General features: G+C 37.4%; 1 protein-coding gene across 1 annotated transcript in view; it reads right to left on the bottom strand.

Annotated features, from left to right (window-relative positions):
- LOC145779574 (TBC1 domain family member 1-like) overlaps positions 1 to 19,894 on the bottom strand; it is a 31,301-nt gene extending 11,407 nt beyond the window's left edge. Inside the window, exons 1-13 of the mRNA XM_082591194.1 lie at positions 19,388 to 19,894; positions 18,886 to 19,004; positions 14,788 to 14,935; positions 11,588 to 11,697; positions 11,116 to 11,296; positions 10,475 to 10,564; positions 8,824 to 8,955; positions 8,337 to 8,555; positions 7,095 to 7,211; positions 6,349 to 6,447; positions 6,034 to 6,114; positions 5,599 to 5,780; positions 4,719 to 4,856 (exon numbers count right to left, since the gene is read on the bottom strand). Coding sequence (XP_082447320.1) covers positions 4,719 to 4,856; positions 5,599 to 5,780; positions 6,034 to 6,114; positions 6,349 to 6,447; positions 7,095 to 7,211; positions 8,337 to 8,555; positions 8,824 to 8,955; positions 10,475 to 10,564; positions 11,116 to 11,296; positions 11,588 to 11,697; positions 14,788 to 14,935; positions 18,886 to 19,004; positions 19,388 to 19,894 — 2,123 coding nt within the window. The remainder of the gene's footprint in view (positions 1 to 4,718; positions 4,857 to 5,598; positions 5,781 to 6,033; positions 6,115 to 6,348; positions 6,448 to 7,094; positions 7,212 to 8,336; positions 8,556 to 8,823; positions 8,956 to 10,474; positions 10,565 to 11,115; positions 11,297 to 11,587; positions 11,698 to 14,787; positions 14,936 to 18,885; positions 19,005 to 19,387) is intronic.
- Positions 19,895 to 21,687: the final 1,793 nt, after the last annotated feature.

Raw genomic sequence — 21,687 nt, 5'->3', positions numbered from 1 at the left:
TTTTAATCTTTACGTCACTTTCACTGCGCATGCGCGCTGTTGCTGCACATTTTTCTTCCACCTTCTTTTCAAAGTAAAGACGAACAAATAAAAAAAAGTGCATATATAACTTCTAAATTCAACTGTTTTGGCTAAGTGAATCAGTGGCGCGTGCGATCTTTGTCTGGCTCATATTACCAAGGATATGAGTTCCATACCACCAGGAGATGTTTTTCTTTTAAAGTAAATTATTACCCGAAGTGACTCAATCGTTAAACTGCGCATTTTTGTGGCCGTATTAAGTTTGCTTTTATTTCTGACCATCACAACGAAAAACCAGTATATGACAAACATAACAGAGGTCTAGAAAAAGGTAGAAGCGACAAAACGCGGACGTTATAGCATGCATGATACCAAAGCAGGACAATCAGTTTAAAATATGGCACGGTCGCAACACCTTAATAAATTTTTATAAATTTAGAATTTTTTTAAAGAAAAAAACTCACTAGCCTTTTTTTCTCTTTTTCTAAATTTATAAAATTAAAATTTTTATCTGGCTTCTGGCAACATTCATTTTCCATCATTGTTGGCATGATGGCACAATTTCCACACCTACACCATTTCAAATTCTCCATCCGACTGCTGTCGGAGCTGGCACTGTCGTAGCTCGAATCCAAATCACAGTCATCTCTGTCAATGCGCTGTCTTTTTGGTTTAAACAAAAATCCTTTTTTTAATTCAGACATCTTTAAAGATTACGACTTGTGCAGCGCTTCCAGTGCTATTGTATGAAGCTACCAACAGAGTGAACAACCAACTACGTCATAAGGCACATAGCACCATCCGGTGGCTGATTTTCTTTTTGTTATATTTGCCAAACAAAAAAGTTTATCAAAAAAATTTTTCAAAAAAGATAATACTTAAACACCAAAAAATCAACAAAAAAATTTTCATTTTTTATTTCAGGTCCCCTTTAATTCCTGCTGGAAACTTGTGCACTGCATGATTGTTATAAGTTAAACAGCACTGACAAGGTTACCAGTCACTACAGTGATCACACAATGCTCATGATTGTTACGTGTTCCTGAGTAACCATCAACCCTCTCACACAAACCATTGCCTTTTAAAGCGGGAATCAATATCTAACAAGGTGAGAAGATGTCAATGGCAGCACAGGCAATCACGCCTAAGTGCAAAACTACTGCTATGATATTGTTCATGTTCATACTTACCAGATACATTAACAATTTCAAGCTACAACAACGAGTTAGCAAATGCCAGCTTACAAGAGTTAACCTTTTAACATCGCTACAACGTCGTCAGATAATGAAACGATGTAAAAGAGGCAACTTCGGTTCGCCAGGAACACCATTATGATCAACCATCCACATTATTAAAAATCAAACCAAACGCATTCTCGTGCCCTGTCCGCTTAGGCTGCCTACTCTCAGCTTGCAAAATCGGTCCATTTGCGTTGATTTAACGTCTGCCGGCGTCGAATCGATGTAAAAAGGACCAATATTGCTAACTGGGATAACGACGTGCTTTTTCAAAAAAAAAATATATGTATAGCGTTTCGAGCAACGCACTCTTTGAACAGCTCAACATTCAGTGCGACTCAGTAAATAACGGAATAGTTGACCGGATACATAACAACAGCAAGCAGAAAGCTTACACTGTCAACTTTGGTGACTGGGCCAGAGACTGTGGTTCAAAGCCTGGACAAGGATGCAAAATTTCCTAGAATTAGCTTCCAAAAATGATTTCTCGTTTCGAGGATGCACAATTGCACATCGGGTGGTGTTGTTGATTTAACTGGTTAGTTGAAGAATGATTAAAAACCAAATGATTTGTTATACAAAGGACAATCAATCGTCATTCAAATGGGCGAAACAGACAACAAGCAATGGTAAAGAGAAGAAATAAAATTAATTATTTAATCAATTCCATCTCAAACTGCTATTATTTTTGAGTGGTCAAACTCAAGAGAGCAGAATTAATGAAATATCATACACCACATGTAGTGTTCTTGACACACAATTAATTTTCTACATTCACGAAATCAACCTCAACCCAAACAGAAGAAATCAACGATTTTGTCTGATTTTTCCACCTCACTCAGCATCGATTACCCAAGATTTCTGCAGTCGAATTCTCCATACTTTCCAGTGATTTTTCCATCCAACTCATTCTCAGATCCCATCGTGGGGTCGCAGGCAAGCGCGCATGTGCCAGCGTTATCCTGGCCATCAAAGCGAGGAATGACAGAAAACACAGAGGACGACGACTCGATGCAATGGAGGTCTGTGCCAGTGACGTCACAAAACTCTGACAACTTTCTCTGGGGTTGGAAAAGCTCCGAGCAATCATCGGGTTTGGATGCACTGGTGGTGGTCTGTGTCTTTGGAGGAGCACAGAGAGGAGAAATCACTTGATGATGCTTTGACTTTGCAACAAAAAAGATTCCGTGATCGTCTTCATCGGAAGATATGTCGGAGCTAGCACTAGATAGATCGCCGAAATGATGTAGTGCTCTTCTAGACTTCCGGGAGACATTTTTCCTTCTTGTGGAACTTCCGTCTTGTTTTGTGGTTTCGTTGTCAGAAGCAAGCGGCGATTCCGTGCAAATGAAGACAGGTTTGTAGGTGTCCGATTTGACATCCATACTGGTGACAACTGGCTCTGTCTCTGGTTTCTGATTTTTTCCTCCAAACAATCGTGCGAATGATCCCTTCACGGACTTCATCGTCACCGCATTATTGCCTTCCGCTGGCGATTCTTGCACATCAGGCAAGAGACGACCGAGCCGAAGAAGGAAAGGAGTGGAGAAACTATTGAGAGATTGTGAAAAATATTTGAAGCGACCTTGCCAATACCGTGCAAGGTTGGTAATGAGAACAATGTTTCAAGTACAGCACGATCGAAAACAGAACATTTCCAATTTATTCTTAAAAAGTAAACAACATAGTAAAAAAAGCTCTTGAACTAATATCCACCTCCAGTACAATTGACATACAAAACTCAGTAATTCCAATGGGTTTAACATTGCCTTTTTATTTTAAATGAAATATAGTTATTACTATCTAAATGAAAAAAAAAGAGAATTTCGACACTTTAAACCCTGATTAACGTACAGTCAATAGAGGATCCGCGTAAAGCAGATACAAAAGCATCTAATTTAGTGAAAAAAATTGAATGCAGTAATATTGACGACCTTTTAAAGTACGGTACATGTAGTTCAAACAAAAATAGAAAATGCTGGATGGAAATTCAATGTTCATGACAAAGTCCAAATTGAAATTCTTTTGTTGCAGATCGCGATTTCATCGATCTGCAACATCTGATGAAATCTGATGAAATATGAAAATATGAAAATATGATGAAATCGCGATCTGCAACAAAAGAATTTCAATTTGGACTTTGTCATGAACATTGAATTTCCATCCAACATTTTCTATTTCTGTTCGAACCACATGTACCGTACTTTAAAAGGTCGTCAATATTACTGCATTCAATTTTTTCACTAAATTACTATCTAAACCAGTGTTTTCTCAACCTTTTGTGGTTCACGACCCTTTTTAGGTGTTCAATACAGCCTGCGACCCCCTTCCTGCTCTGTTTTCTATAAATAAGCTATAAAACTTAGCACAAAAATACATTTCAATAACACTTAATTTCAAGGAACTGTTGACTGTCACAACTTTCAATGTTTGGCGTTTCAAACCGGCCTTATGGCGTTGAAAAAATTCTAAATGCTTGCTGATGTGATTGGAATGCTTTGTTTCTAAATGCCGTTTTAACTTTGATGACTTCACAGATTCAGCACTGAGAAGTATATTGCACAAAACACACCGTGGCTTCTCAATGCTGTTGCTAACTATGGAAGTAATGCCAAATATTAAATACGCTTCAAAATATTTTCGTTTCTTGTCCATGGTAAGTATAGAACTGAAATATTTATAAACACTGAAATACGTTTACTGTATAAATGTTCGTATCTCCGAATGTTCGTAAGTTGAGAAGTTACTGTACTCCTGACTCACTAAACGCAACTGCACAATAATTGAAATCTGATTTAGACAAATGTTTTTTAACAACTTTGTTCTTCACTTTTAAAGCAATTTTCTTCACTTCGCCGACCAAGGTTTTTCGACAACTAACGTTTTGAGACTGTTAAACAGGCTGACTCAGTGCATTCGTTCTACTTGAACAAACGATGATAAATTGGCCTACAACCCAGCTACGCGTTCTCTTTCGTAACAGTGCAACCAACTAATCACTTGCTATGACATTACTGTATACAAAGTGATTGCTGCAAAGATTTTTCATTTTTCCGTAATCCTTTGCGACCCCCATGACATGACCTTCGCGAACCCCAGGGGGTCGAAGCAGGTTGAGAAAGGTTAGAATTTTTACATTTATTAATAAAGGTTCAATTATGTACAGTAAACTACAATAGAAAACTTAACAGTTCGACCAGCTTGTAGTCACGAAGTCCAAAGTTTTCAATTTGTAGACAAGATGGCAACGCCAATAATAATAAGTGAAAAGTTTTGATTTGAAGATGCGCATTGATGTGGTTTGAAGATGCGCATTGATGCACAAAATGTTGACGAAGCTATGAAGTTTTTCAGAAGCCTGATGCTTTTACTTCAGACGAGTCCAGTTTAATTACAAAAAAAAAAAAACAAGAAAACGAATCAAGACGCGGCAGGTGACAATAAGATGACGTCAATTACCTTCGAGCGCTCGAGTTGGACATTGATGACGCAGTGGCAGCGGATAGTGGCGAGGCTGTATCACCTTTCTTGTCGGCCATGTTCAACTTTCGACGCACGTTAATCGAGCCTTCGGTTGGAGATCCAACCGTGTTGCAACTAATAGGAGTAACGGAGAAGGTTACCAAAGTTTCAAGCAATGGCGCTCGAAGCAAAAGTGCGCATTCTGAGATTACACTTTATGTCTTTCTGACCTAACAATTGCTGGTTGACAACATTAAAGAAATATCAAAAATAAGTTTCTTTGATATTAAAATAGACACCGTCGCCAACGTAATTACTTTGTGGGACTTCGATCACATGCTAGAAATAGTTGTTGATAAAAAAACAAGCAGTCAATGTCTGTAGTAGATAATGCCTTATGCAGGGGCTCCTAAACTTTAATGCTTCCAGTCAAAAGTAAAGTGACATCAACGATGTTTCGCTGTACGTCTTGAGAAATCATTGATTTATCATTCTTTACCAAAAAAAAACATTCAAAATGGTGGATTTCATATCAGGTGGAAAAATTATCATAAGAACGTAAGCTAACGGTCAATATTTCAAAAGAATGGTTTTAGTTTAAAAATATAAATGCAGAAAGAACTGAAAGGTTAAAAACTTGCTGCATTATCACTTAAAATAGATGTAAATCGGTTAAATCAACATAAAAAAGGATCAAAATTGTTGAACACGACTGCGCCTCCACAAAACTGGGTTGAAACTGTTTGTCGTGGAAAAGCTGAAACCAAATGTATCTGCGGCTGCAAAGAATACAGCACCACTGTACTTAACAGGTACACATATGATCAATGTTTAAATTAAGTGGATAAGAAAAAGAAAGAACTTGTCTAATACAAACCGCGGGCGGAGAGGATCTGGTTGCAAGATGGCTTTCGGATGGCTGCTACCAGCTAGTGGTGAAGTGTCGAGGGCCGATGCAGGGCTGCCAGATCTATGTCTGTTGCGTGATGCAGAGAATTGGGTAGTGGTAATCGTGTTCTGGTGGAAATTTGGGGTGTTGGGGGCAGAACGTGGGTTATCCTATGGTAACACACATAATAATAACATTGGTGATAACAGTAATGCTGACAATGAAATAGTATTGGCATTGTAAAAAGCGTTTAGTTTGAAATTTTAAACGTGTAAGCTCCATCAAAAAACGCAGTTTTAATGTAAAACTTCCCAAAGACGACCAAGATGGGAATACCACTTAATACCACCACTTAAAACCATCGCATAGTTTCATATTTAATAATACACAGCAGGGTATCTTTTTCATTCATTACACACTCACCAAAGTGAACTTGAGCTTTTCAACCGGGCTTTGAATGTGCTGCTCAGCTTCGTGCTGCAAGTCCTGCATCTTCTGCACGCCCTGCAGGGTTGCAAGAGAATAAATAATAACACTGAAAGGAATGGCAACATTAAAAATGTATGGTAAAATCTTAAATACATCTTCCATGCACACATCGTAATTGTCGTTTAAACAAATACTTTAACTCTTGAAACTTGGCGAGACAATGATAACGAAGCCAAGTGTTTAACAGCTAGTGTATTTCAAATGAATTCGCTGGCAGTGGTGGTAGATGCTCAACCTTAGAAGTCTTACCTTCCCCAGAAGACTCTCAATACTGGTCAGAGATTTCTTAGCCCTGCTTTTGAAGAATGTAAATTTCTTGCTCATTGCGTTCGCTTGAGGATCTCGCATCTAAAAAATTTCAGACTTTGACAAACACATCACCAGAGATCTTAATTTTGTTAAACAAGTAGTGATGTAATGAAACCATCCGCTTGGACGCTGCGTGAATACCGAGACCTGTGCTAAGTTAGAGTTATGTCACAGTAATATTTTTGAAAGTGAAGCATATTTATTTTAAAATGTTGTCTAAAACTTTAATGGTTAATTCATCCATATGTACAATGTACAACGCTAATAAAATTCAGTCTTTTGAAAAGCTATTAACAGTTTGATTCCATTCCAAGCGAATATGGTATAAACGAACATCATCTATGACTATAACCCATTTCACCCACCAGCCAAATCGTAAAGAAGGTTTAAATGCCGACAAGGTCAACCGATGACTTGCCTATAATAACCTAGACCGCAAAATGGCGAACTTTGCTGTCTAGTAGCTTACATTGTTACCAATTCAGGAATGGCAAAAGCACAACGTTAGCCCCAGTAAAAGGGTGCTCTCAAACGAAAAATTTCACTGCTTTTACGCTACGGGTGACCTTTGAGTTTACAAATTAAAATTGTTGTTTGTTGGTTCATCAACTGACAAGCTTAACAATTAGAAATGGAAGCTACAACGCGCAAAGTAAAGTAGCAAATACAAAAAAGACAAGCAATACCTGTTTAACTTTAAGGTCGTGTTCAATTTGTTTCTCTTCAAATATCTGCCTCATCATCTCCATGACAACCACAAGACGCTCGTATTTTGACTCAGGTTGATGAGCTAAGTAGCACTCCTAAAGTACAAAGATACGTCAAAGCTAGGTCAGTCAATATTGCTCACTCAACACCAAAGCGCAAAAATACATCAGTAGCAGTAGTATTTCACGTGTGACGACATAATAGAAGGACCAGTAAAGGTTGCATCGCATTGGGAAACAACAAAAAACATTGCAAGTTTCGCTTTTAGCAGCATGATCGTTGTTTGTTTCACAAATGTAGATACAAACGACCTGTTTTAGCCTGATGCTGCAGCATCAAAATATATATTGTTAAGAGTCATCTCAAAATCTTTACAGCCTGTTTTACCCTAATTAAGATCACCAGAAGGTTAATTTTCAAACAGAATATAAAAACCAAATCAAACATAAAACCATAGATATAAATCACAAAGGCGACGATTCCTGGGCTCTCAGTTTCATTTGGCTGCGACACCGGCGCTTGTTTGGAACACTGTTGTGTAATAATGAGAAGGAACTTGAAACGCGATACTATATGTACGTCATAATGGAAATATTTCACCACTGACTGCAAGGTTGATTATGGTCGAAACGAGTAAGACAACGATAGATACTGTGGCAAAACAGTTCCCAATCTGTCAAACACTATTTAGGTTTTACCCCAAAACAACATGTCTTGGATCGTGCAAGGCAATATGAGAAAATAAAATATTGTCCCTTCTGTAACAATACCTGTACTGGCACAGTTTAGAAACTAGCAGAGTCTGGCAAATATCCTTTGTACCAAATATTACGCTACTTTTACACGCCATGTCGTCTATGGATCTAGGTTGCAAAATGCATTCTAATAACCTTTGCAAACGTTGAAATAATGTAAAAAAGATGGCTTTTACTGCCTAGTAGAGTCACTTTGCTTCTGCCTGGAAATGGTTTATCAGTTACAAGATTTGACAAAAGTAACTAAAATCTCGTTCACTAAGAAATCATCCTACTCACTCCACAATAAACAGAATTAATACAAGGAGTGTTAAGAGACACCTAGGTCAATTTTTATTAAATTTATTTCAACCAGGTGGTTTCAAATGTCAAGTGGTTAAAATCAATCAAACACTAACCAATTTTGAAACCAGTGATATTTGGTAAAAAAAGTGAAAATTTATCGATAAAGTGTTAAAGTAGTACCTCAATCTTCTGTTTCACTTTCTTCTGCTCAGCGTCTGTGAAAGAAGCCGCGATGTACTTTGCCGCTAAGTTCGTTCCTTTCTCAATCCAGGAATGCTCCATATTCCCTCCAGAGGTGGTGTGGATGCGCTTGCACAAGGCATGGAATGTACACAAGGGGTCCGGACCGCTAGCGCATGTGTGACAAGCCTGTTTCATAGCTTGCATGATTTCATCGCACTGCAAACAAGATCGAAATGTATCGAAATGTTAAAACAGATGCTACAGAATCAAAAGCTACTTAATTTGAAACAAGGCTTTTGTTACAACTTAACTACAGAAGTCTTAACTACAAGGCTTTTGTTACAACTTAACTACAACTAACTAAACTACAGAAGTCCGTACCACAATTTAGAAGTTGCACAGGTACAGAATTAAGTACTTCATTTTGTTGTGATTACGACATCAACCATGACAATAAACGACGTTGCAATCGACTCGTACTGACCACGCCTTCGTTCGAGCATTTAAACAAATAGCATTTGAACTTGTTGTCTTCCTTTGATGAGTTGTTGTATACCAGGGCATGGCTGGCACTGTCCTTCGCAAAAACACCGAAGTGGTTTCTGTGCTTGATACCCTGCAAGCAATAAAGTACAAAGCTGAAAGACTGGATAGTGGTTTAGTACTAAATAAGATACTAGTACTTGGATAGTCGATTTATATTTATCCGATGCTTGTATCAACGCAAGCGCTTGTCGTCGGGTGACGTCACAAAGGTCACATGGGCACAATAAAACAGCGCCTATTCAAAGCATACATGTCTTTACAAACACCACGCATATAAATCTCTTTTCTATTTGTATGATATCACAAATAAACAGAACGATGTTGACATTTTACTGTGGTGGTGTGGACAAAGCTACAGTGGCTACAAAATTTTAATTGCTTTGTGACCCACTCCAAATAGCACAGCTTGCACACTGTGGTTAGCATTAACGGGTCGCAGTGATCAAAAAACTGTGGCCCGTGGCCCAATTGTGGGCGTGAGCTATTTACTATTATTTTATTTTTATGAAGTGGTTGTGGGCCACATGATAGACGTACACTACATTGATTCTATTTCGCTTTCGTTGTCATTGTTTCGTTACTTTTTGATCAAATTCTGTTGTTAAAACGGGGTCTGCTACTATTCGGTGAGTTCCTAACCGCTAACCCCTAACCCTAAAACGGCAATGATAATTAGGCTACGGTACCCGATAATTTATAAAAAAAAAAAATTGAAAAAATCCCCCGTTAAGGGATCGGACTCATCGAATCGGACTCACCGAAACGGGCCATTCCGGTTAAAACGCGCTTTTCGTGATGCGGTAATTAAGAAAGTGCAAAAATATCAGTAGGCCTGCCAAGCTTGAAACAATGCTTTGGACTACGATAAAAAAAAGTTTGCCGTCCGGTGGACTTTAAAGAGGTTTTTAAACCTTAGAAACAATTCTTTTTCCACAAGCATGAAATACTACAACCGCAAAGTGTTTTAAGGAATTTCAAAATAAATATTCTCATATTCAAACAAGTAATTAGATTATGTTGTTTGTTCTGCTATCTATTTAGAATAATGTAGTAGAACAAGGAGCAGACTATATAGATTAATTTCGTAAATACAAATAAATATAAACAGCTAAGAGCGTCATGTTTGCATCAGTCTGTGTCTCTACGAACCTACATAAGTGACAATTAGAGCCATAATGGATGACAGTCATGAATGTTAACAAACAAGTGCCACTTCTTGGTTCAGCGTATCATGAATCTGGTTTATATCGATCGCATTAACCCGACGTCATATGCGGCACACGTTGTGCAAGTTTTCTTGCACAGGCGTATTAATTATTTATAGTCGTAATAGAATATGAAAAACAAAAAAATTATCACAAAAAACTTTAAAACATACAAATTGACAGATCCTTTGCCGTGAAGCTAGAAGGTGCCACTTGCAACAAAATATCATTTATCACCTAAACATTATTTAAGTGTATATGGAATACATCGAATCAATGTAAAAATGAAATATTATGTTGCTGTCTGAGATGAGACTCGTCTTCCGATCCAGCAGCAGCAATAGAGACATGCATTAGCAATCAATCGCAAGTGAAGTCACTTACCTTAGAGTGCCGGGCGATGTTGACAAAAGAAATCTCCACGTTTCGAACAGATTGATTTGGGCATATCAAAGTAATAGATTGTTTTCCAACCTATTGCCGATAAAACAAGATTCGTCACAAAATTTATCTGTGACGGTGAAAATCGAAAGATTTGTTAAGCACAGAAATTAAGTATTCTTAGGTAAGTATTCAATTAATAAATCACTTGCGCTATATTGTAGTCTGTGTTCTAAATCTATATTCTATATCATGTGCAGCATCTGTAGTCTATATTCTAATCTATATAATTATATATAATGTATTTACTTTACAACATGTGCAAATCGAAGATGCCATTACGTTACAGAAAAATCGATTCTTGAGATACCCTCCTGAGACTTGATATTATCTCAGTTAGCAACATCAGTCCACATCAGAAATTCAACGTCTGCAGACGTTGAATGTGAAGATTAATAAATCAGCGCAAAAAGGACGGATTTTGCTAACTGGGATGATATAGAAAATGCACAAAAAAGTGATGTATGCTAGTCAGTAGTCAGTGGTTGTTTACAGAATGAATTCCTTGTCCGCCTTACTTGACAAACCGTTCATTTCAAGCCTAAAGAAAGATATGAGCTAATAATTTTTGACTAATTGATGACCTGAAATAGCCTGGTTTTATTCTTATCGAATCCCATGGTAGCTGCACTGCATGGCTCGCTGCAGTGGCGCGTGCGGCCACTGTTCCGTCGCAATGCAGCCACTGATGACATGTCCATTGAATTGCATCGTTGCTGGCGAACTTCCTCCAACGACGGACGACGTTCTTTATTCCAGGAAGCACTGCCCATGTATATATATACTGTTGTTGTTGACATAGATGCTGAGAGTAGATTACAGTCTTTCTTTTTTTAACTTTTCTAAACGAAGATAGTTTCGGCACATATTATAGTGTTACAAAACCTTTTAGTTTTTAAGGGAAAAATACAGTCAGCCTTATAGAAACCAGCCCTGTTGTCAGACATCACTCTGACGCACCAGCTTGGCATGATGGCTGCCCTTACTAATAGAAATCAAACTGAGAATAGATACTGATAGAACCATGAAACCTGGAAAACCATTGATTAGGCTTACGGGTTGTCCCTTCGAAGAATTTCTGCCGCCCCCTCACGTGAACCTTCAATCAATGTGGACGGAATCTGCTGCATTCCGTTTTCCTGCTTCGAAGATTTCGATTCCTTAGCCTGGATACAAATGTAAATGATTTTTAGAGAAACGAAACGCACTTTGCTCTGTTCTGTGGGAAACTTCTTGTTTTGTGTATGAAAGGGAGGTTTCAACCTTGGAAAAGCTTTCTTTTAGCAGAACTGTGCCCAGCTATGTATCATACTTCAGATTTTCAACTCTGAAATATGACAGAGGTCCTATCTATACGTTTATTAACATTAATGCAGATGAATGTGTAATAACACATGAATAACTTAATAGCTTTGAGGATAGTGTGTCTGCAATTGGACAGTCATGGGTTCAATGCTGGTGCGAGTCAAACCAAAGAACTTAGAAAAATGGCTAAAAAGTTTATTTCTGATTAGTATTTAGCATTGAGGGAACTGTTTTGAGGTACAAATGCACTCGGCAATGCCTCTATACATAGGCGCCGACTTTTATTTTTGCACGGGGTGGCGGATAGCACAATATGGCAACCAAAAAACTTTCAAACTGCATGTTTTTGTTTGATTTTTACTAAGCGTGTTTCGTAGATGCAATTGTCTTTTCACACCTGCTTTGTAGCTCGATAATTTACAAAGCAACTTTAAAAAAAAAGCACAGGAGGTATGTCGTGAATTTTATTGTTACGTTGCTGCTCTGACACTTAACATTTGGCAAAAGTATTTTTGCGAACAGCAGCTCTGTCAATCCAACTGTTAATCAACTGGTCAAGTTGTAACCGTGAAGCTTCAGCTTGATAAACATTTAAAATCAGGACGTGGTTCAATCGCTGTTGCGTCATGGTAGATCGCAAGTAGGTTTTTATGCGCCTGAGTGCACTAAACGATCACTCCGCCTCGCAGGTGGTGGAAGGCAACGATAAGTATATTTTCAAAAGTTTCTTTTCAAAAGTATAGCTTTCCTCGAATACAATCATGTAAACGTGTAAATTTGCAGAACGTAAAACTGCTACTTTACTAAGGGCACTTTTTAAATAAAACTCAAAAAGTTTCGAAAATTGCATTTTTTTAATGAAATTTGAAAATAGATATTCATTTAGGGGGAGCTATCAATCATCGAGATAATTTTATTTCCAAGTATTTCATAGCTGTCATAATTTTTAGCGATATTATGAGCAGCTTAAAATTTTTCAAAAAGGATTTTTGAGGAAGGCAATGGAAAGATCGTATTTTATTGATTAATAAATTCCATTGTAAACCTAACAAATGTAACAATGACGTTTGACAAGTAATAAATAAAACGATCGCAACAACAACAAGGAAAAAACTCGTAGCCACGTGTTGCGTAATCTTCATGTAGGGGACCGTACGTAACGCTATCGAGGGGGTTCAAGCAAAACGTTACGTAACGCTTACGAGTACGAGTACGGTAGTTTATTTGTGCTGGCTGGTATCGTCGTTTGGATACTAAATTAAGCTGAAATCATATCCAACAGCACCTATTCGGACCCGGGACTACTTAAATGTAATCATCATCATCAACATCATGAAATTAAATTATGTGATAAAAGTGGAATAATGGAAATAAGTGAAAACAGTGGAATAATCACTCCGTGATCGGCATTGCCAACCCATTTGACGCAAGATGCGAAATCCTTTTTTCTTTTTACAGTAAAATAAACTTAACATTCTCTAGATTTCAAAATAAAATACAATTCAGTTTCTGAGGGTACCACGTGATAAAACTTGCACCAATTTTATCAGAAACAGTTATATTGTAATCATTTTTTGAAAGGTTAAGGTATAGCCTATTCTCCAAGTATTGAAAATGAGTAAGTATATACACTAGTAAGTAAGGCATACTGATGATGAATTAAAGTGATGATGGTTTCTAGTTTTTTTGCTACTACAGTAATTGCTTACAGATTTAATATGCAAACGAACCGGTCATTATGCTTTGACAGTGTTAAATTATTTTCTGTTATGCTTGATCGTTAAATGGCATTTACAAAAAAATATTTTAATTAAGTTGTTAGCGTTTATTTAGCCTTAATAGAAGTAAATAAAAAAATTGGCCTTTTTTTTATTATGAATTTGGCCTTTATAGCTTGAATATCTGGTAACCCTGAACAACATCATGCTGAGCATCACGCAGACCGTTCAGAAGAACGTGGCGGGCATTGCACAACATGTCTGCAACAGAACAACGACCTAATTGTGACCTTGATCGCCTGTGACAGCACAAAATATTACATCATTGCACTACCATTATGAAACCACGGACTGTAGCAGCTTTATATACAGTATAGGCGATCGGCATACAAAACTAGTCATTTATTTGAACTGGGACCTTGCTTACGTTGGCGACGACACTGCAATATTCTTTTTAACGTAACTTTTAGAGTAAACATCAAAACTTTTTCAGTGAAAACAAAAATGGCTGATAACAAGTACAATAAACTATGCAGTCTTTGCAGAAAAGTTCATAATGAATCTTGAAATATATTTTATGTGCATATGTTTCCACGTCATAATTTTGATATAAACTGGCAAAACGGGCTTTGTAATGGAAAAGCGTCACGTGGGGGAGGAGGGGAGGTTGACAAAAACGTTACGTTGGCGTCACATGGGGGAGGGGGGGGTCAAAAATTCGGAAAAACAGCGTTACGTAATATTTGAACGCTCCCTAGCTTGCTTGATGTCACGCGAGTATCATGCTTGTGACAAAAACAATCATTTTCTTCGCAATACTGTATTGGTTCACCTCTTGCTTTACGTTGACTTGAAGCGAAAACCAATGATCAAAAAAAATTTAAACGTCTGTTCAAATTACATTTATTTGCAGTAAGTAATGTAACCTAAAGTTAGCTAAAACGGGGTGGCTGCCACCTCGCCACAGCGGTTATGGGGTGGCGTGGCCACCCCGTAACCCCGTAAGTCGGCGCCAGTGCCTCTATACCACTGTGCTGATACTGTATGATTTTTGAATTGATAAGAGCAACGCATATCTGCAATGCTGTAGAAAAACACATTTTGTTATTGAAGTTATAACTTATCAACTAGAAACCCACAGTCTTACTTAATTGACTCTTTTGACATAGTACATGATCAACTCAAAGAATCGTTCAGACATTTTTTGTCTTAAGGCTGACAACAACCATGTACCGTTTGCTCAATCATTTTCATGTCTTCCAGAGCAGCAGCATGTTCCGATTCCAGTGAGTGATACTTTTCAACAGCTTCATCAATGAAATTAAGTTGGGACGAATAATCGCTTTTAATTTGCAGCTTCCCAAGAAGCATCACCTCAAACCTGGAGGAAATTTATATTTTAAAAACTAGATACAAAGTTTTTGTCATGTCCAAGCTTACGCCCAATGGTTGAAGGTTTGAATTAAGTGGACAAAAAGACAGGGAAACTAATTACCAATATTCTGCTAGTGGGAAGTCCAGGAACATTGTATCGTGATCGTGATGCTGTTACTTTACGTTAAGTGGTGCTACTTGGTCGTTGCTTTAATAGAAATTTTCAGAAGTTGATCTTGATCTCAATCTTGATCATAATCATAAACAACACCAAAAAAGAAAGGGTCCACGTCTTTTAGGCGCAGACAGTTAGGCGCCCGTCAAATAGGCGCGCACACTGTGGCGTCAGGATATTTAGGTGCTGAGCACTGTGGCGCCCATTCATTTAGGTGCTATTTCTTGTAAAGTCTGCGAATTGTATCAGCTCAGCTTTGGCAAAACCTAGTCAGGATTTTGACGGGAAACTAAGTTACTCTTCACTCAAGCCTACCACCCGCTTGAATATAAGCTACAGTAGGCTATATATTTTTCTGATGTAGTGTAGTTATTATTTGACATATACAGTATAACCATAAGTGAACTCTGTCATGTTCGGAAATAACAGCTAACTAACAGCAAATAAATGCCGAACACGCGCATTAAAAAAACCGGAGTGGCCCGTTTCGGTGAGTCCGATCCCTTAACGGGGGATTTTTCTTTTTTTTTAAATTATCGGGTACCGTAGCCTAATTATCATTGCCGTTTTAGGGTTAGGGGTTGGAGGTTAGGAACTCACCGAATCGGACTCACCGAATAGTAGCAGACCCAAAAAAACAATACATTTTTCTGTTCAATGCCGGTTTAAGCAGATTCACTCACGGAAGCCATGACATATTTTTCTGTTCAATACAACATTTTGTGTGAAAAGCATTGCCGGATAAAGCAGCTTCACTCACTGAAGTCATGACTAGGGATGCACAATACAGAATACCTGGCTATTCTAGAATATTCTAGAATACTTAATTTCGAATCGAGAATTTCGAATCTATTCTGAAATTATGCGGCAATTTTTTCCAAATAGTAACATATCGAACAAAAAGCAAAAAAAAGCTAGTCAAGCTAAAGACTACTAGTACAACTATTAAGAAATTCGATTCATCATTATTAAATCCTGGAATAAATTCCCAATAATTGATGCTTGTGAATATGTGATTTTTATCAAACAATTCACTTGTTTAAGTTTGTTGCAATATACAAAAACTGCTCATAGTTAAGACACATGGATATGTGTCATTGATTCAACGTCATCAGCTGTTAAATCAACAGAAAAATGGAGGCGGGTACATTGTCTGTCACTTTCCGGAACCAAATTTTATAAAAGCAATTAGGCCAACAGGTAATCCCCTACAAACCTACACCTAGGCCCTATGGATGCATAAAGAGGGAATGTTGTAGCAACCACAACGGGAACGCACTGTGTGTCTGCAGTTCTGATAACTGCGTGAACCTTATGAAGGAAGAAAGGGCGTTTGGAACAAACAGTCCATAAAGAAAAAATTTGGCGCGCAAGACGGAAAATATCAACTTTACATTTGTTTAACGTCGCACACTATTCATTTGAGAAATTTATTTTCGAATCCTAATATCCGAAAAGAAACTGCAAATGCGATTCGAATACATTGAGATTTGAATCTCTAAGATTCGATATTCTGTATTGTGCATCCCTAGTAGGGTGGTTAAAAAAAAATCAATTTTTGAAAATGATATGGGCTACCCTGCCAAAAGTTTTCATTTCCAGAAAAAATAATTTGTGTAAAATATTTTTGAAAAATATTAATGTTTAGGGGTGCCCCAAGCCCCCTAAAGTTTTGGCGATTTTGTCATATAAGCCTAAACTTAAAATGGCTGTGCTTCGAAAACAATTCATGCTAACATACAAGTGTTTGGGTTGATTTTAATCAGCAAAGTGAGCTCTATGATTTGGCAAAGAGTAATAGTACTATAAAGTGAATTTTCAAATTTCAGATTTTCATGTTAAATTTTGTTATGTGTTCTAAAGTTGAATTATTGCTGTACAATAGTAAGCCTATAAGTCTATTGGTTATTACTAAAGTCCACACAAGGTCTTAGGTCATATTGGGCCCCCCCACTATGACGAAACATTATTATGTTTCATGAACTGTGATCATTCAGGACTTCAGAAATGATTTCAGAAAATGTTCATTCAGAAATGTGATCATTCAGGACATTCAGATCATTCAGGACTTCATAAACTGTGTGTTTTATTTTCTTGTATTTATGTTAAAGCATGGATTACTGCTCCATTGGCTGTGAAGGCTCCCAATAGTGATCTGTGTTTCTGAAAAGCTTGAAGGAGTATGCAACCATCAATGAGTCAATCTCCAAAGTCGCAACAGAAAAATGGCTTGCCATTTGAGGCCCCTTTCTGAAGAGTTGGTGGGTCTGTCTCCTTTTGATGATGATGTCCAGCCAATCATCAAAAATCGAATGGCAAAAGCAATAATGGTCGCTCAGGAAACCGAGGACTCCAGAAAAAAGAGCTACTGTGTTGTTGGATAACATACACACCAAAACATCGGCAACATTCGCTACAGCCAACACACAACTGCTGTTCAAGAAACTGAAAATCCCATATGCCTTTCTCCACCTTCCAGTTGCAGAATGGGATGGAAACAGTGATTACCAAATGGCCAAAGATTTCTTTAGATCACTGATTGTCACTAATAACCATGCTGAAAGAAATGTTGCCCTTGCAAAATATTTTCTGGACATTTGACCAAAGGTGAAGACCAGTTGCAGTTCCTTTTGCAGCTTGTGTCTCAGCATCGCAAACGCTTTCCTCAAGCATCAAAGAACACCTTAATTGGGCAACAGTGAGTGGTTGGTAGCCATGAAATCCCTGTTTTAAACAGCTAACACCCATTTCGTCATAGTGGGGGAACCCAATATGACCTAAGACCTTGTGTGGACTTTGGTAATAACCAATAGACTTATAGGCTTACTATTGTACAGCAATAATACAACTTTAGAACACATAACAAAATTTAACATGGAAATCGGAAATTTAAAAATTCACTATTCTTTGCCAAATCATAGAGCTCACTTTGCTGATTAAAATGAACCCAAACACTTGTATGTTAGCATGAACAGTTTTCGAAACACAGCCATTTTAAGTTTAGGCTTATATGAAAAAATCGCCAAAACTTTAGGGGGCTTGGGGCACCCCTAAACATTATTATTTTTCAAAAATATTTTACACAAGTTATTTTTTCTGGAAATGGAAACTTTTGGCAGGGTAGCCCATATCATTTTCAAAAATTGATTTTTTTTGAACCACCCTAATCCCTAGTCATGACCAACAACAAATAAATGCACGCGCATTAACAAAACAACATATTTTTCTGTTCAATATAACATTTTGTGTAAAAAGCATTGCCCTACCTGCCAAGCTCATACAATCTGCAGACTTTACTAGGAATAGCACCTAAATGAACAGGCGCCACAGTGCTCCGCACCTAAATATCCAGACGCCACAGTGTGCGCGCCTATTTCACCGGCGCCTAACTGTCTGCGCCTAAAAGACTTGCTCCCAAAAGAAACACCAACTAGAACTTACACTAATACACAATTAATCAATCGGGCAACACAAAACTATCGAAAAAATGAGTTTTAGTTGTGTAAAAAGTGCTTCAAGACTTGCTCAAATAACTCCCAAGTAGTGTGCTACAAAAGAAAAACTATGTAAAGCGAAAGGTATCCATCATTCTCAGAACTTCTGATTTCTCCCAGTAAAGTCAGATGTCACTACTTTAAAAAGACAACATCTTTACTGCTTTGCATGAAACATACAAATAGTTACTGAGTGCACCACCAGTATGGCCAGAGGCCACACTGAACAACAGAGTCAACAGCCAAACTCACTTTTAAAAACAATTTCTACCATCTCCTAAGCAATACCTGATGGAATCTAAATCTTCACGCTTGACATTTTTACTAATCAAGTTAGATAAGCAAGAAGGCGAACACTTCTCCGACCAACATATGAATTTCCTAACTGTCTCTGCAATTTCTTTCACCTAAAATGAGGTATGTTTAAAATGTATAAAGAGTTGAAACAGTTTATCACCAAATGAAACCTCAAGGTTTTGTGGCTGAGAAAGTATGTTTGACACTCAAAAAGACGTTGATTCAACACTGCTCCAGAGCATGTGGTTTTATCTTTACAAGACACTTACGGGTATGTTAAAATAATGAGAGCAGTTGACTTGACGACTACATATGTCCCTTCTTCGATTCATTATTATTATGATTTACGTTTTACAGCATTATAAAAAATATGGCATTTAGTAATCATGGAGTTGTATAAATTAATTTTAACTTGCAACAAAAGTCTGTAACCTACTATAGTATATACACAATGCATAAACATATTTATTTATATAAATTTGTTTTTTCTTACCAATGCTGCATCATTGTCATGTTGAAATACATGCAGATTAAATGACTGCCCTTGGCCTTTATCTGTCATGAAACCAATGCATCGTTTCTCATAATCTGTAGATGTCACAATGTCAATGATTTCATTATACGGTATAAGAAGGGGCAATAGATCACATGCATCATTTGATGAAGGTAGTGAACCTTCTTCCAGCAATTCTGATGAAGCCAGTGGATGAAAGAATTTATTATCTGAAGTTTCATTGCTTGTTGTATTCGTGTTACAAATGATAGTTTGGTTTGAAAGAGGATCGGTAATATTGATCAGGACTTTATCCTCTTTTGTAACCTTTAATCCATCTTGATCAACAGACAAAGTAGAAAATAGTGGATTGCGGAGAAACTTCATTTTTGCAACAAGCCATCGTAACATAGTCTTACTATAAGTTCGATGAAATGATACATTTCCCATATAATCCAAAAAATAACTTCTTCTGGACGGAATAACATGGCAATGCATATGATCCATTGTAGAATACAAACACAATTTCCTTAATGCATATACTAACAGCTACAAAAAAGCTTGTATCATACTAACATACAGTACGGTAGGCTACTATGAATTGGTCATATCAATTTTGGAAACAAAGATACAGTAGGCTACCTTACTACAGCCTATCTCCCCATTAGCACAAGGTTAGGCAACATGTTAGGCATTACAATGGTTACTGATAAATCAAATCACTGATCAGGTAAACTTGCAATCTTGACACTGAAGAAAAACTATAATTTAACAAATGAACTAGCAACAACGACTTATCAACAGCCTTTTATGACCATGTCTAGTGAAATATGTTACACAAATGATTATCTTTAGGTATTTGATGCGTAATCACTGAGCTAGCGGGGTGGTAAATTTGAGCCTTTGTAGTGCTGAACTCGTGTGTTTACAATTTCATTCTCAACAGGTCTGCATGCTTGCAGGGCATGACAGATAGAATTGCATAGGCCTAGAACTACAATACATTTTGATTGTGCTCAGTCTTCACTTTAGTTTACTTAAAACTTATTGCAAATTATGTTTGCACCAACATCATATTCATTCAAGTTTGATGCATCAAACTTCGATAACTCAGTTGTTGATTTCATAGAAACATTCAATTTTCTTTGTTGATTCTCTTATGTTGCTTGTTGTTTTGCACAGTGCATTATTGGTTGGGACACAGGTTGCCATAAACATGTTATTGAATTCCACATCACCTTTTCATAACTTCATAAAATTTAGTATCAACTTTTCCTACTTTAATTCTCAAAATTAATTATTGCAAATTGCATGAATAAAAATTTAAATTTTTCAACTAAACAAGAATTTTTTTTAAATTTGTAAGCTTATTCAAATGCAGGCTAACTTTCTCTTGTAACAAACTTATTTTTTATCTTTTCAATGATTGGTAAAAATGTCCTGCAAATCTGGCAACATGGGCTTGTTATGTTTCCAATTCAGTTTCTTTTTTCTTTCCAAGAAAAGCGCAACCTGGTGGAGTTGAGCGTGGGCTGTGGAGTGGAGCAGCAGTTTGCACAATTTTGAGAAAATGAAGTTGATTCGGAGTTTCAATTTTTTTTTAACTTTTAATAAACCTTGTTTTGATAACCTGCATTGCGCTATTAACACCAGGCCTGGTTATTCACTGAATGCTCAAAACTTCGCCTAGCCTGCTTCTTAATTCAACTACCTGTATTCTTGCTTTATACCTAGCCTACTGCAAAGGCTTTGTCAAGAAAAACAGCTCACTGGTAACCTTTCAACTGTGTATTTAAACAAATATTCTTTAAGTATGCTTTACATGTTCTCTTCTTCATCCGTTCAGTCGTTTACGACTCTCGGTCACTCTATACGTCATCTTTGTCCACATCTATTGATCCCACGCAGCCTCCTTCAATTCATGCACTCCCATACCACTGTCATTTACAATTGTGTCAAGCCATCTTGTTTTTGGGGGCCCCCTTCCCAGTGCCGGATTAAGGGTCTGCTGGCCTGTAGGCACATTTTATAAGTGGCCCGAAAATCAGGGTTGCCAACTAAAAAATTAGATTTGTCATTGTCACAAAGATCGTTGTTGCAACTATAACACAGGGTACCGTGCAAAAACTTGGTCATATGCAGTGTTGTACGCGTCATTGAAATAATTTGACGGCGTCAGCGTCAGCGCAAATTGCCTAAAAACTTTATGGCGTAAAGGACTGCGTAAGCTCTTAAAGAAATTGACGGCGTCAGCGTCAGCGCTAATTTCTAGCGCTATTTTTGCCAGCGTCTCATAAAAC

This window comes from Aplidium turbinatum, chromosome 11, assembly GCF_918807975.1.
Source record: "Aplidium turbinatum chromosome 11, kaAplTurb1.1, whole genome shotgun sequence".
In the NCBI taxonomy this organism is placed as follows: Eukaryota; Metazoa; Chordata; class Ascidiacea; order Aplousobranchia; family Polyclinidae; genus Aplidium; species Aplidium turbinatum.
Note: the sequence above shows the minus strand (reverse complement) of the source record. Positions and strands in the feature narration are given on the sequence as shown.